This window comes from Amblyomma mixtum, chromosome 4, assembly GCF_055824585.1.
Source record: "Amblyomma mixtum isolate Tamu chromosome 4, ASM5582458v1, whole genome shotgun sequence".
Taxonomy (NCBI): Eukaryota; Metazoa; Arthropoda; class Arachnida; order Ixodida; family Ixodidae; genus Amblyomma; species Amblyomma mixtum.
In genome coordinates, this window is record NC_143015.1 from 77,139,416 (window position 1) to 77,155,576 (window position 16,161).

The window sequence follows — 16,161 nt, forward strand, 5'->3', positions numbered from 1 at the left end:
GCTATAGGCCTAGCGACGACCACGGCAGCCAGGCAGCAGCAGAGCTCGTCGCCCGGAGCGCCCGCGAGCGGTGCCGTTGCCGAAAGCTCCCAACATAAGCAGACATGCTTTGTCGCTGCTCGAGTATAGCTGGCAGTTCTGATAACAAGGCGATCTTGTCTTTTCTTGTGATATTTGTACACCATCCCAAGCAGCGCTCAGGTACTGCTGCACGGCAGCGAAGTGTGACACCGGTTGTGGGCGCAGCTTGGGTAGAGCGGCGCAGCGATGCTTACTGGCATTTTGCAAAGTGTTTCGCATCCTCACGCGAACCCGCGAAGGCGATATTAGCGTGCGAACAAAAAAAAAGTCGATGTCCTCACTCGTTGGAATCAGATCTGTCAGAATCCGAGCTGCTGGGACTAGACGTGCAGTTGTTTGTTTTCATATGCGCTGGTCAGCACGTGTGTGGGAAAGCAGACGATGCAGCAGTAGGTGCGTCACAACTTTTGTGGGCCCACGTGACCAAGCGAAGCAGTTGATCTTCCCCTTCTGTGACGTCAGTGTACAACTCGGCGTTCCGAAACCGAAACCGAAAATCGTTCACCTAAAAATGCTATAATAAATTATTCACTGTGAATATATGAATCTTTGAGTGTGTATCATGCTTCCTGGAGCCATAAGAAACGTTTGCAACTAAGAACGCGCGAACCACAAATTTGGTGTCTCCACCCCTTTAATGCGTACGCAATATCAGTGTCATTATGCATATGTGGTCACTGTACGCGCTTAATAAAAAATGCACCTATCACGCAAAAGAGTCCTTGTAATCTCCTCTATCCACCCCGGGCGCGCTTTCTTGTCGCACTTTATGCAGCAGCCCATGGTATAGCCTCACTCCGATGGGAGCACTTTTGATTAAAGGGGTGGAGATACCAAATTTGTGGTTCGCGCGTTCTTAGTTGCAAACGTTTCTTATGGCTCCAGGAAGCATGATACACACTCAAAGATTCATATATTCACAGTGAATAATTTATTATAGCATTTTTAGGTGAACGATTTTCGGTTTCGGTTTCGGAACGCCGAGTTGTACAGTGACGTCACAGAGGGGGAAGATCAACTGCTTCGCTTGGTCACGTGGGCCCACAAAAGTTGTGACGCACCTACTGCTGCATCGTCTGCTTTCCCACACACGTGCTGACCAGCGCATATGAAAACAAACAACTGCACGTCTGTATAGTCCCAGCAGCTCGGATTCTGACAGATCTGATTGCAACGAGTGAGGACATCGACTTTTTTTTGTTCGCACGCTAATATCGCCTTCGCGGGTTCGCGTGAGGATGCGAAACACTTTGCAAAATGCCAGTAAGCATCGCTGCGCCGCTCTACCCAAGCTGCGCCCACAACCGGTGTCACACTTCGCTGCCGTGCAGCAGTACCTGAGCGCTGCTTGGGATGGTTGGTCAAATGTTTAGGGGAATCCCCCAAGGTGGAGTAGATTTGTAATAAGGGAGTAATTACTCATTGTCATCCACCCAAGCGCAGCCATACGGCTACAAAGGAAAGCTATACAGCTTTCTCAGAAACTTCGTAGTTAAAGAAAAATTCGTCCTGGTCCGGGGATGGTGTACAAATATCACAAGAAAAGACAAGATCGCCTTGTTATCAGAACTGCCAGCTATACTCGAGCAGCGACAAAGCATGTCTGCTTATCTTGGGAGCTTTCGGCAACGGCACCGCTCGCGGGCGCTCCGGGCGACGAGCTCTGCTGCTGCCTGGCTGCCGTGGTCGTCGCTAGGCCTATAGCCTGTTTAGCAAGCGGCAGGCGCTTCGGAAGTCGCCTGCGCTATAATAAAAGGCCTACTTTTCACAAATAGCTGTAGTGTTAACAGAATCATCTCACAATAAAATAATAGTATGGTCAATCTCCTCGACGCCTTCGGCAGCGGAGCTAGCGGGCGCCAGGCGAGCCGGACCCCGACGTCGCGCCAGCGGCAGCTGCTAGGCGCGGTTGTGAGAAATTTGCTCATATCACAGTTGTTACCTCTACTAGCAGCTCAGTATTGGTCAGCGATCCTCAAAAATGACACTTTTTTCACATTTCTTGTCCCATGGTTTATTATTTACGTCAAGAACACTCTTTAGCTCGCTTTTATGACGTCGGCAGACGGTATCCAGGCTGACCTACCGGCCGGCAGACTCGGCGTACTTCACGTCCGCACAAGAAAATACAAAACAGCCATGCCACCAGAAAGGATGCTTTCTAGATTCGAGATACGACAGCATGCATCTGTGCTAAAAGTGGATCTTTCGGCAGCGACACTGCCTGCGGCAACGCCGGCCGACGACCTGCGCGCTGGTCCCAGACTGCCCTAGTCGTCGCTAGGCCTAGCTGCTTTCGATATCGACTCCGCAGCTGAGGGAGCTTCGGGACTGGCCAGCGCTCAGAAACGTGCTCCGCTCGGCACCCCTTTACTGTGAACTCGTCCCATAATAAAAGATATGCTCGATTTCCACGACGTCTTCAGCAACAGAGCTAGCAGACGGCAGGCGAACCGCACCAGGTAGCAGCAGCACAAAACCGGCTATGGGATGAAATTTGCTTGCATCGCAGTCATCACTTCTACCAGGAACTCGGTATTTGCCAACGATCGTCACAAACGATGCATTTTTGATATTCATATATCCCAGGGTTTGCTATGAACGTGAACAAACAATACAATCGCGTTCTTCAGATGCCGGCGTTCAGCACGAAGACTGGCGCAGGCCGCCCGGCTCCAAGGAGTGCGCCCTATGTCATCATGACGCTGCCGCTCTCCGCGCTCGCATTGGCTGCCGCTTCCCGTCGTTGTTGCCGCGAGCGGCCCGCCGTTGACATCTAGCAGGCCGGACGCAGGCAACGAGCTGCAATCGGACGTTGCGACGCTGTTCGCAACGGCGCGCCGCAAACCGAGCGAGTGGCGGTTAGCAGCAAACGCGGCTCGCTGGTGCGTCGACTGCGCTCACGCGGCTGTGCCCCGCTCATCGTACGTCACTGTATTTTGGTATGACGTCACTAAAACTTTATTTTAGGTCTGTTCGATTCAGAACTGGTTCTCTGCACTAATTCTGAAAAAGTTCCGTCGGTGCCGGCGCGGTGCAATTCCAGTTTCTTGGTGCAGGTGCAGCGCGTCAGCAGCGTCACAAATCACTGGTGCGGAGATTTTCAATCGAGCGCGTGCACGCACATGCCTTGTCGTCTGCTATCCGGTTCTCGTCCGTCGTGGTGTGTTGTGTTGCGGTGTGTCGCGTCTGTTTTTCGTGCCTCGTGGAGTCATGGACTACGACATCGCCGAATCCACTTTTATGGAATTTTCTGAGTCGTCAGACAGCGAAGATGAGGAAGCCGACGTGGTGCTTTCTTTAGCAGCAACACACTTCGGACAGACCGCAACAGAATCCCCAACTACTACGAAAGCGTAGTAGCTAGGTATTTCAGCTTCGAATTCAAGAGGCTGTTCAGGCTGTCGCGAGAAACGGGAAAAACTTCCTTTAGTTGGCCATTGACGTTAAGAAAAAAAACGTCGGCTGCGCGCGTCGTCTGCTTACGCTGTCAAACACGTGCACCACTATCCTGCACCTCCGTCTCTGAGGGTGCCGCGGTTCTTTGCACCGAAGCGGCACCACGACTGCACCAAAATCAATCGCGGATGGTGGTGCAGGGGGCGCTTTGAATCGAGCGCTTTGGTGCAGCGCACCGTGAACCGGTTCCGGCGGTGCAGAGAACCACGGCTGAATCGAATGCAGCTTTTTCTACACCCCTTGTGACGTCATGGTTGATGGCGCTAGCGAATGGGTCTAGGTCGTGAGAGTGAGCATTTAGGTAATCTTTGGAACCGAATTAAAATATTTTTTAAACGTTTGTTGCGTCCAACACCTGGCAGTGACTGCCCTTGCATACATAGGAATCCCATAGCAGGCTTTTTATAGACGCTTTACAGCGGCGTATCATGGGGGCTGCCATCTTTGATCACGTGATCACGCCGCCATTACTCGCCTCCTGACTGCTCGGCGCGCGCCTCGTCGCGACGGTTGATGCGTCTGATGTTTCGCTTCCGACAGGCAGTGTTCCGGCTGATACGGCTGTAAAGGAGTGGGAAGACGACACTGTGGTTGGTCCGAAGCTTCGAAGGACATGTGAAAATGTGAAACACCAATTTGATCACTTTAGGCGTGAAAACGTGATCGGGCTTCATGTCGTGAAGAGCCGCTGAGCTCTCCGCCTGTTCGATGCAACGGGTGGATCGCCTGAATGCCGCAGAAGGCTTTGCTTATTATTTTTTTATTGTTATTATCTAATCCGACCTCTACTTGAATATGCCTCCCCTGTATGGAACCCGCACAAACAACGCGAAATTAACCAAATCGAGGCCGTGCAGAAGAAAGCCGTTCGCTTCATATGCCACAGGTTTGGTAGAGATTTTTCGCCTTCAACAGCACTTTCATCACTGGGCCTGCAACCACTGTGATCTCGACGAAGGCCTGAGTCTAAAATTTTTGTATTGCATTATTAACTCTTCCTGCCGGACCTCTGCAAATGATTACCTAATCCCTGCTATACCATCTAAAACTAGAAGTCACCACAGCCTAAACATCACGCCTTATTTTGCCCGCACATACACTTTTAAATACAGTTATTTTCCGCGTGCAATCGAATATTGGAATTGTTTACCCGGTTCTACTCGCTCTCTTCCTTTAGAGCTGTTTTTAGCGGTTATTGAATAGTTTTTCCGTTTTTCTTGTTTTCACTCGTACTGTTTCGGATGTTTGCCATTGTTGTGCTCCATGTTTTCCTACATTGTTGTTCACACCCACCCCTGCAATAGCCCAATAGGGCTGCAGTATGTATACATAAATAAATAAATAAATAAATAAATAAACAGCAAGGTATAATGACCCTGCGGCTGCGCAGGTCGTTGTCGTATTGTGTGCATGCATGCAGACACTGCTCTAAAACGCTCACATGCACATCGTACTCATTTGTTTACAACCTGTTAAAAGTGAAGCCTAAAATATTTTCTGTTGGTTTGCTAAACAAAGGAAGGCGACAAAAATAAATAAACAAACAAATGTTACCCAATCATTTAAGCAGTACCATGCATCAGGCAGCCTTCACAAGACTGCATGCAATCGTTTACAAGGATTCCGCGATATAATTGTTATAACGCGCGCATGGCAGAGCGTTCACTGCACGAAGTTCACAATTATGTCAGCCTCACATAGTATAAAATTGTGGTACACTCCATGCTCGATATGCGGACATGAAATTGCTCGAGGTCTCGTTGGTTGTAAGTAATCAGCTGAAGTCACTTTTCACGTCTGTCTCGCATAGATCGCGAGGAAGTGACAACCGCGGAGCACAGCAGCCGTAACACAAATGCTTTATTCCGATTGTGGGCCACGAAAACCGCGCTACTTGGAGCGAAGTTCAACAGTAGCACCAAGACGGTGTGTAATACACGAACTGACAGTAAGCGTTGTCCGCTCGCACGGCTATGCACTGCAGAATATGCAGTAGAGGTATAGGAGCGTAAGTCGTCTTTTTTTTTCTTTTGCGACGTTTCGGTGGCAGGACAGCTTGTTCATACGGCTATGTTGCGCACTTACCCTCGCAGATTTTCGAAGATCGAGACCTTTCTTTCTATATTCGCTGTCTTGCGCTGGCGAACATGTGTGTTGCGTTCGCCCGTTCGGAAAGGGTGGATGCCCAACGGGCGCGAGCAGGGGCAGTACGTACTTGTGCGGTTCGGTTCCGTGAAGCTCGCAAACGATCGCATCCCGCCCCTATAACTATTTGTCGCAATTCTTGCAATCCACAACAGAGCATGTATTTTCTCTTTCTACATTTCCACTGCTGCGCCGAGGCATACGCCGGCGACTTACGAGGCAAGTAATGACGCCGTGTTTTGAGCGCACCTGTGGCGCCATCTGGTCTCAAACGGAAGAACTGCGCGCTGTAAACTGTCTATAGCTTCAAAATTTGGTGTCTCCACCCCTTTAAAGTACGCCTTCATGTGGCACGACTCAACCTCTCAAAGCAAACAACCAAAGCATAGCACGGCCGGTCTCGACGCGCTCGCTCACGAGCGAGCGCGTCGGGACCACATAAAAAACTTGCTTTCGAAAAATATTTCGTAGCTAGCAGGGCTAAACCGCCCCCAAATTTTTTGACGAAGTTGGCATGCGTACACCGCACTAGCCACGGTCCGGCTTCTTTTCTTTCACCCCAGCAAAGAAGGGAGCGAGTAGGGGAGCGACACAATCAGCGCGCCTTGAATACGCTGGGTGACAAAAGAATAAAGGGAATCTCTGCCGGGGCCCCGAAAAGTTGGGTTCACGTGATGGGAGCGCACACAAAGTGGAGAATGGGGGAATGTGAAGGCATCTCTCCCCCAACCCAGGAAGGAGGAATGTAAGAGGAGAAGGAGGAGCTCAACTTCATTCGGCGCGTGGTGGCAGATTTGTGAACTAAGGGCGCATGAACCAGAATCCTGGCCATGAGTGAGGTCACCCACAGATGCCTGACGCCCCCTTTTGGAGGAGACGACAACTAATAATAAAACAGCTGTCGTCCGCTTGGACAGGGGGCGCAAGGCGTCCGTGGGTGACCGCATTACATACCTCTTTACTACGAACAGAGCCATGGACTGTGGACACTACCGAACTCATCGAAGCAGAGAGAGAGTCGTGCTAAAGAAAAAGTCAAAGTCGGCAGTCAAAGTGCGTAGTTGTAATATGTAGTCAAAGTGTGTGGTCAAATAAAGCACTAATACAGCACAAACAGTCTCCAAGTCAACGCCAAGCAGTGCGCCAAGAAAGGCTTTTGCCTTGCAGCACTTCAGAGAGCCAAAGTGCCCCCTGAATGTTTTCTAGAAAATTTGGGATAGCGAATAAAATACAGAAGATTTTTCACCTGGGATCTTTCAGGATTTTTAAAGGTACGTTTTTTGAGTAAGAAGAGCGTTTTTTTCGGCATAGCACTGCCAGCAGTGTAGTACATCAGAATACAGCAACGACGTGCTAACTTGCAGGCTGGTTGACTAATATTGAATAGTTAACTTTTTAACTGACTGTTAGGCTCCTCAATTATTAAGAGATGTGTAGCCCACAGTAAGTAATATTCATATCAGTTTTTGGAATTTACAAAACGAGGTTACCTTCTGCACTGTGGTCCAAAAAATTCTGGCTATATCGCGCCAAAATACATGCGCTTTCAAGAAGCTTCAGGTAAAGCAACCTTTCCAGTGCACGTAACTAGTCGAAATAGCCAAAGCATTGCTAGTAGTATCACGGCCTACAAACTTAAGCGCCCACTAAAACGTGTCCACAAATTGTCCACCATTCATTAGAATATACTAGAAATGCTTCCTTTTTTACCTAGAAGTCGCATCACGTGGACGGCTGTCCGGTCCCTCATCTTGACGTACGGTGCGATGATGTCGATGTAAAAGGTGGCGGCATTAGAGTTGACGACCGAGGACACTGTGCTGCAGAATGCGAGAGGCAACGTCGTAACAGGACGAATACGCCCAAATGTGCACTATCTTTGTCTATCCCTATATTTTATGTGATTCTCTACTTTTCGATGGAACTGCTTCACCATACTTTGCTGGGTTTCCTTATAAGAGTGCATCAGCAAAAAACAGTATCATCGCTATCGCGCTGAGAACCGGTACATTGGTGCCCTTATCAACACCACTTACATTTGAGACGTTCTCTTTACGGTTAGTTTATTCGTCTCCACCATTCCAATAAACTTCGTTCTTTTTCTAAAAGTGCGTCTGACATGTTCGTAATGACTGGCATGGCCAGCCCACCTTACTTTCCTTGACACCCTCACTCGCTTATATTCTCAAACGCGATGCTATAGACACCTTTAACATATAGTGTAACGTGTTACCGTTATCGTTACCGGAGTACCGGAAGCGTGTTCGCCAAATGCAGCCGGTACAGCCAGCGATGACAGCGCCGCCCACCGGCAGGTAGCAGCCACCATTAAGGCTCGTTATAAATATTCATTCAGAACGATGGCTTGACATCGCCGCTATGGCGCAGTGGATTAGAGGCACGTGTTGCGTATGGAAGGTCGCCCGTTCGACACCGCTCTCTGTACTGTAATTTTATTGTTTTTAAATTTCATTTCTTATTTTTTTTCCCTTTTAGGTCGCAAATCGTGATGCTTAGTGGCATATAACGCCGTTTAAGCATTATTTAGGGAATAATTACCCCTTTTAGGTAAGCCGTTGTGACAATCTTCAGTCACCGTGATCAATTCACCGTGGTTTCAAGCCTTGTGGCTGTACAGGCTGCAGTTGGCGAATACGCGTACCGGAACCCCGCCCACCACCGGTGAGCACGCGCTGATTGGTCCCGATGCTGCAAGCGCGCGCGCAGCTACCGGGTACCTGGCGCCACCTGGCGCCGTCAAGGCGATTTGCGCATGCGCATTGGCGGTGGGCGGGCTTCCGGTACTCCCGTACCAGTAACGGTAACGCGGTACACAGTATGCTAAAGGTTCTATTCTCCCGGGTGTAACGGAATACCTATGGAACTGGCCAGAAGTATTTAGTAGCCGCAGCCTTTGGGATTTTAATCAGTTACAGGTGTGGACAAAACTAAATGGAGCACGCGATTGTCTTCTAACATATTTGACGCGTTTCCTAATTGAAACTGGCAGATGTATGTGAAGGCTGGTAGAGGGTGCTAGTGCGCTCTCTCATGAACAAATATGTATTTTTGTTTCATGTCCAATAGGAAACGCGTGAATGTAATTAGAACGGAATAGCATGACCCTTTTAATTATGTAGACACCTGTGCATCTATGAGTTTAAGTATCACTTCGAAAATTCCCGGCCAGCGGTGCAAGCTAAAATGCGCAGAATAGGTTTGATTTAGTTTATGGGGTTTAACGTCCCAAAGCGACTCAGGCTATAAGAGACGCCGTAGTGGAGGGCTCCGCAAATTTCGACCACCTGGGGTTCTTTAATGTGCACTGACATCAAACAGTACACGGGCCTCCAGAATTTCGCCTTCATCGAAATTCGACCGCCACGGCCGGGATCGAACCCGTGTCTTTCGGGTCAACAGCCGAGCGCCATAACCACTGAGCCACCGCCGCAGCCGAAAAAAAAATGCGCAGAATAAAAAATAAGTCACCTTAAAGGGCAGCTGCACCACTTTTTGAAAATTCCTCTCTATTCAAGGATTCAAACCTATATAGGCTGCAGGTAAAACATACAAAATATTTTTGCGCTAGCATTCAAAATAGTCATGCAATTGACGATTAAATTTTAGGCTTCTCCTTACAGCACCAGTGGACTGCGGAGGAGCTTGGTGTGACGTCACGGAAGGTAAGATTTTGAATTTCCACTCCCGCCAACACACCCCACCGCGCCTAGTTTGATGCTGCCATACAGCGCTGGGAGGTCTTTGCCTTCGGTGGCGTTGGTTTTTTTTCCTTGAAAGCAAGCGTTTATGCGTTGGAAATGTAACTGCGAAGACGTCATGATGCGCCTCCCACTTGGAGCTCTGCGCTGCGGAGAAGCTTGAAGGCCGTCTCGATTTAAATCGACGATTACGTCACCATTTCAAATGCTAGCCCGAAAGGACTTTGCATGCTTTATCTGCAAGTTTCACACTTTCTACCGCATTAAGCTCGTAGATTTCTAAAACTTATGCAGTTGCCCCCTGTGAGTGGGAGGTGATAGGATTAGAAGCTGCTACACGTTTATGTCTCCGTGTCAGTTATTTCGCCACATACACAATGTCGTCGTTGTCATCATGTCTTTCTTTGCACACCAATAACAATGTGCTGAGTGGTCTGCGGAAAACATGTTCCAGTCTGCCTGTCTCTCTTTTTACCTCTTGAACGCTCCCCCCTCGTTTATTAGGTTTGCAGATTTTGTACCGCGATCATAAGGAATTGTGAAGTCATCGCTCTCTCGACCAATCAGCGACTTTTTTGACTAACGCAAGTCGCGAAAATCACATGATGTGAAGTGCCGCGGTGAGCAGGTGGTAACTGAACTGAATGTAATTGAATTGATTTAATTGCCACCTGCCCCGATAGGCACGTTGTGACGTCATCACCCTCTCACGAAATCAGCAAGTATCAGTTAATAGAACGTAATTAATTAAATTGTCATCTGCCATGGTGAACTGACTTTAATGATGACACATGGTCACGAGGGACATAGAAAACAGTCTAAACCCCAGGTGGTCGAAATTTCCGGAGCCCTTCACTACGGCGTCCCCCATAGCCTGAGTCGCTTTGGGACGTTAAACCACTATAAACGAAACCAGTCTATAGGCAATACATATTCCTGCTCTGCAGGAGGAAAGTTGCGTGCGAGACGGCAACGTCGTTTACGCTCCCTTACCTTGTAGCAGCGCTTAGTAATCCGGCCAGGAACAAGCCCCGCAACATTGGAACGTTTGACAGTCTTTCCTTCATGAAGTACGGGACAACCTGAAAAGGAAGGTTTCACGCGGAGTGCATACTGATGTTGGCCTGAATCGACAGACTACAGGATTCGAACGACAAAGGGACCATTCTCACGGAAAACGGCGCCTTTATAAGCTAGAAAAATGCAAAAAAAGGAAATGCAGGTGTCGCCATCACCGGCGGATTTCGCAAGTAAACTGGATACGTCGACACCGAATTTCCGGAACTGATCCCAGAGGCCATGCTACATCGCCACTCGCTTCAAAACGGCGCTAACCAATCCTTCTCGGTGTACACGTCACAAGTCTGAATGGAATGGAAGGAAATTCTTGAACATTATTTTTTTCAAAGACAAATGGGTATTGTGCTGCCGGGCAAACAATAACGCACTTTGAAACTGCCAGGTATTCAAATCTCCCCGAGAATAGTAATTCGTTGGATCAGCGTCCTTTTAAAACTTAAATTGCAGAGAATTAGTGATGTCACGCCATTAAAAGAAGATGACGAGAACGAAGACGCCGAGAAGAAAATAAAATAAATGATAAGGACACGTGGCATTTCCTTGGAGTGTGCGGATGTGCAGTTCGAGGCAATGTGAGGTGTCCATGACCCTTTTGCGCTGCAGGATACCGCAGCTGAATCTTTATTTATGCCGATCGGGGTTTTCGATATCCAACCTTTGTGAGTCTTGTGGCGGAATTGAGTCTATATAACATTTTTTCCTCTCCTGCCGGCGGCTCGGTGCTCTCCGTAGAATGTACTTGGAGATTCCTCTCGCTCGGCTCGGGCTTCCTCTATCTATTCTGATTCTCCTATCCTTCGGGGCAAGCGCCAAGGGATATGCCCTGAAACCAGTGTTCGATTATATCCACGATTATGTAATTTCATCTGGTAGATTCCTCCGCTAGAATGTGAACACACAACTTTCCCTTCTCAGTATTTTTTGTTTTGTACAAATTCTAGCTCTGCGTTCCAAAATTTTAAAAAATACTCCTTTCCCTGTATACATGAGTGCGTTTGTATGCGCTATGCACCCTGACCAATCCCCCGCCGTAGGTATGTTCCATTAAGCCTGAGGATACCATCATCCTCATCCATGTGTGGTCAATGAGCGTAGTTTGCAACGGCGACCGCTCACGCATTTCCGTCGTGTCGCACAAGCGAGCGCCGTTGAGTTTTTTTTTTTTCCGGCTTAAGGCCGAAGCCCTCCGCGTCGAAGGCTGCCAAGGCAAGCAGCGCGCAAAAAAGTGGAGGGGACATTCAAGCTCCGCCTTAAGGGTATGACGTCATAGCGTAATGGGTTAATTCCCATATATGCAGAAGGTCATTCCGTACTTTACATTCATATATCCCTGGGAGTCCTCATACCCCTCCTGGCATAAAGGTGCAGCGGTTAAGCGATGCGCAGCTGCCCTGGGATGGCAGATGCTCCCAGCGGTGGGCCCTGTGCGGCCCAGGTTACTCTTCCTGAGCGACCAGTCGCTAATTTAATTGCCAATTGCCATGGTGGGCAGTTTGCTCACTATCCGGTAAGCAGGTGGTGATGACGCCGTAAGGTCACGTGACCTAGATATCCCACCACCTGTCTCCTAGTTTGCTCTCTGGGCAGCCCCTGCCCGATTCACGCGCGGGATTTTTCCATACCCAGCAATTCTGGAGAAAATTGTTTTTATTGCGAAAGCAATACCAGTTGCACTTTCAGCCCGTCGCGTAGCGAGGCCGGTAGCTGCCATATTAGCATATTGGATTGGATTGGATTGGATTGTATAACCGATGCATCACCACAAGTCTAACCACAAGCACCACCACCAGCTACACTACCAGCTGAACCATGGCGTAGGTACGGATATTGCTTTCGCAATTACCGAGCTTAACCAAGCTAAGCCACAGCCATTTTTTTTAGTGGAAAACCGTTTATGAACGCAATTTTTTGACATTATGTAAGATTTCACTATAAAAATCACTATATCCGCAGATCACCAGACGGCACTCTTGAATTTTTTTTTTCTGTTAACATTTCTGCTATCTTGATAAGTGTTCGCTACTGTTTTTCTGTGGAAGTCTTAACTGTTCGATGCGATCGATAGAAAGTCTTTAAAGGAAAGATTTGGCTACATATCAAAGAATGGACCATTACCTTCAATATTTTTATAAGAGCATGTTACAATTTTCCAATTTTGAAAATTTTTGTCCGAGAATGTCGGACGTGGCTTACAACGCCGACAACGGATTTTCTGGGTAAAGGTAAATGGTAAATTGGTTTTTGAGGAAAGGAAAATGCCGCAGTATCTGTCTCACATGTCTTGGCGGACACCTGAACCGCGCCGTAAGGAAAGGGAGGAAGGTAGGAGTGTAAGAAGAAATAGAGAAAGAGGGGCTGTAGTGGAGGTCTCCGGATTAATTCGACCCCTTGGAGATCTTTAACGTGCACTGACACACACGGGCGCCTTTAGCGTTCCGCCTCCATCGAAACACAGCTGCTGCGGTCGGGTTCGAGTCCGGGTACGCCGGCTCGGTAGACGAGCGCCTTAACCACAGAGCCACCGCGGCGGGTGGGTAAAGGGGCCCTTAACGCCCTCTGTTTAGAATCACCTGGTCGTAGGTGTTGATAGCGCCGGAGAGCATTAGGTCGCAGTCACGGTACCAGTATACCATGAATAAGGCTCCGCACGTTCCTAGTACGAAGAAGGACACGACAAAGAGACCGCCGGCGATCGCAATCCTGCAACGAAAAGGGTGCGAATTATAATTATGGGTTATTAAGGCGAAATCCTTTAATGGCTCCTACTGTCGTCCGTTAACAAAGCGTGTCAAACACGTTTAACTCCAGAACTAAAAATAATGGAACAAATTCAATGATTGCCTCAGATAGAGGAGGAAAAATGAACCTAGAAGCCAAGTTTGATGACTGTAGGTTAGTTAGTTAACTAATTAGAGGCAAAAATTTCGAAATTGCGTCGAAATAGCGCGGACATCGATATAGCCACGGGAACAGTGTGACGTCACATTCACGAGAAGTCGTCACGGCAGAGCGAGAATTGTCACAGAATGGTCGGAAAAACGTCGGTTTTGTGTCAAATTAGATAGAAAATGTGTACTTAAGCATAATTAACACTTAAGATCTTTGAAAGATGTATAATTTGGGTATCGATATAGCCACGGGAACGGTGTGACGTCCCATCCACCGGAAGTCGTCACGGCATAGTGTCCTCGGCTTCCACCTCTCAACACTTTATTTGCTAAAGTGTCCTTGCAATTTTTTAAAACTTTTTATGTGTTAAGTAAGACTAAAAACGAATACCTCCTCGCCTCTCGCAGTGTCCTGGCAGCAATGAACCTTTGCACTGCCATCTGGTCCAATCCGGTGCGCACCATGGTGAAGGACAGTCCTCCCACCAGGCTGCTCCAGAAGTTCTCGTCGGTGGTCACGTCGAAGTCAGTTCTGAACATGGGACGGAAGCATTCGCTCGCACGCGTACGCAACGAGGAACTTTCAACGACAGCCTGGTATATTTTAAATTATATGGATTTAAAAAATTGGCAGAGCTAAGCTTAACGGCTTTCGTGGAGAAACAACCTAGGTTGGGCCACCCAGGTCACGTGACCTTGTCGCGTTACTACAATGCGCCCACCAAACTGCGAGCATACTGCGCACCGTGATAGGTAGCAGCAGTTCATTTAATGATTGGTCGCCGGAGGTTGCTCGGGATGAGCAACCTGGGTCTCACAATCCCCCATAGATGGCAGCACCTACTAACGTAGGGCGGTGGCGGGTAGCTTAACCGCTGCACCACTGCGCCAGGAGGGGTATGGGGACTCCTGGGGACCTGTGAATGCTATGGATAGAATGACCAATTTTGCATATATGGGCATTACCCCGTACGCGATCGCGTCATACCCGTAAGGTGGAGCTTAAGTTTCTCCTCCCTCCAGTTCTTTTGTAGCTTGCTTTGTAGCTTCGGGTTCTAAGACACCCTGATCTAGCTTCAAAGATTAGGGCATTGCCTCTTGAATTTTCATACGACGATTTCTTCGTGACCTGCTTTTACAATTTCGATATAGTTCTACGCTCTGCTTCTTTTCCATCGACTTAATCCAGTTTTTACCTTCTGCGTTTTTACCTGTAATTTAAAGCTCTTCATTTCTCCGTTCTTGTGTCCTGCATACTTATTGGTTAGCTTTCTAGTACTTTTCGCCTCTGAGACAAAGCTATTTATGTGTAACTATTTAAATACCTTAGCTGCCCACCTGTTATCGTCCAACTTCCTCGGGCGTTCTTCATACAACATTTTACTCTGAGCTTCCCATGCTTCAAACGATGTCCAGCCCATATCCCCTTGCATTGCCTTGTTTATGGTTTTGCCGTGGGCACCTAGCACTAAATTCCCCGCAGCGGTGGCTCAGTGGTTACGGCGCTCGGCTGCTGACCCGCAAGACGCGGGTTCGATCCCGGCTGCGGCGGCTGAATTTCTTGAAGGCAAAATTCTAGAGGCCCGTGTGCTGTGCGATGTAAGTGCACGTTAAAGAACCCCAGGTGGTCGAAATTTCCGGAGCCCTTCACTACGGCGTCTCTCGTAGCCTCAGTCGCTTTGGGACGTTAAACCCCAATAAACCAAACCAAACCAAACCTAGTACTAATCTTCTAACAGCTCTGATTTACTTCTAATCTCGACTGAACTTCTGCCCTTAAACCCATAACAGCATACCCGAAAGTAAGCCCACGCACCATTATTCCTTTCCAAACACCTCTCAATACTTCACACTTGTTTTACCCCCATAATGCCCCATGTTTTGTTATCACGGCATCTGTTCGCCCTTTAGCACTAGCAGTCTGTCCGTGCTTCTGCATGTCCTTCATTTACCCATACCGCGAGATATTTGCATTCTGCACTATGGGTAATTCATGGTCCCGTATTGTAGCGAGAGCTACATTGGCCGTATTCTCGCCGTTTCGCTGTGGCCGGTGGCCACAATGCGAGCTAAGCCGTTGCCTAGCAACCGCCGCAGCTGGCAGCACCGCTCGCCGTGCCATCTGGCATGACGTCAGAGGAAGAGCCGGTGAAACCACGTTGCAACAACAGAGGAGGAGCCGGCGTTGCATCCTGTATATAGAAAGGGCGGCTCGGTGGGATTCGTCGGCAGATATGAAGAGTGAGTCGGAGAGACTGAAAGAAGCCAGTCTTCGTCGTCGGAACGAAACCAATAGGAGGCAGCGAGCCGAGGAGACGGAGGAAGAGCGAACAAACTAACAAAAACAAGAACAAACAAGAACAAACATGCAAAAAAAAACAGAAAAAACAGACAAGCACAAACCTTGGCCTCAAAGTAATGTGTCGGAGCCATTGAGACGGCTGCTTGCTACTTCACCGACCATCAGACCGTTTTTGTGGTAATTGAAAAGCAACAAGATGAAGGCTTTGAAAATAAATGCGCTACACTTTAAAAATGTCTAGTCTTTAATGCAACCACAACTTAACGATAGGTAATAACAAAGCCTAAACACTGAGACGTTCCAAGCTGAACGATAAAGATGTAACCGTAGAGATAACCAAGCTAAACAATAAGATTAACCGCACCTCTCGCTACGCACATCCAGCCATAAGTGAGTTAAGCCACAGCCAATTTTTGTAAGCACCTGATGAAAGGAATCGCTGAAAATCATCAGAGCTGACTTAACTGGACTTAAGTGAAGTGTCTCC

General features: G+C 48.3%; 1 protein-coding gene across 1 annotated transcript in view; it reads right to left on the reverse strand.

Annotated features, from left to right (window-relative positions):
- Window positions 1-16,161, reverse strand: part of LOC149347122 (sodium-coupled monocarboxylate transporter 2-like) — a 68,122-nt gene that overhangs the window by 29,008 nt on the left and 22,953 nt on the right. The window contains exons 7-10 of the mRNA XM_089541494.1: window positions 13,764-13,904; window positions 13,055-13,184; window positions 10,398-10,486; window positions 7,396-7,505 (exon numbers count right to left, since the gene is read on the reverse strand). Of these exons, the coding sequence (XP_089397620.1) occupies window positions 7,396-7,505; window positions 10,398-10,486; window positions 13,055-13,184; window positions 13,764-13,904 (470 nt within the window). The remainder of the gene's footprint in view (window positions 1-7,395; window positions 7,506-10,397; window positions 10,487-13,054; window positions 13,185-13,763; window positions 13,905-16,161) is intronic.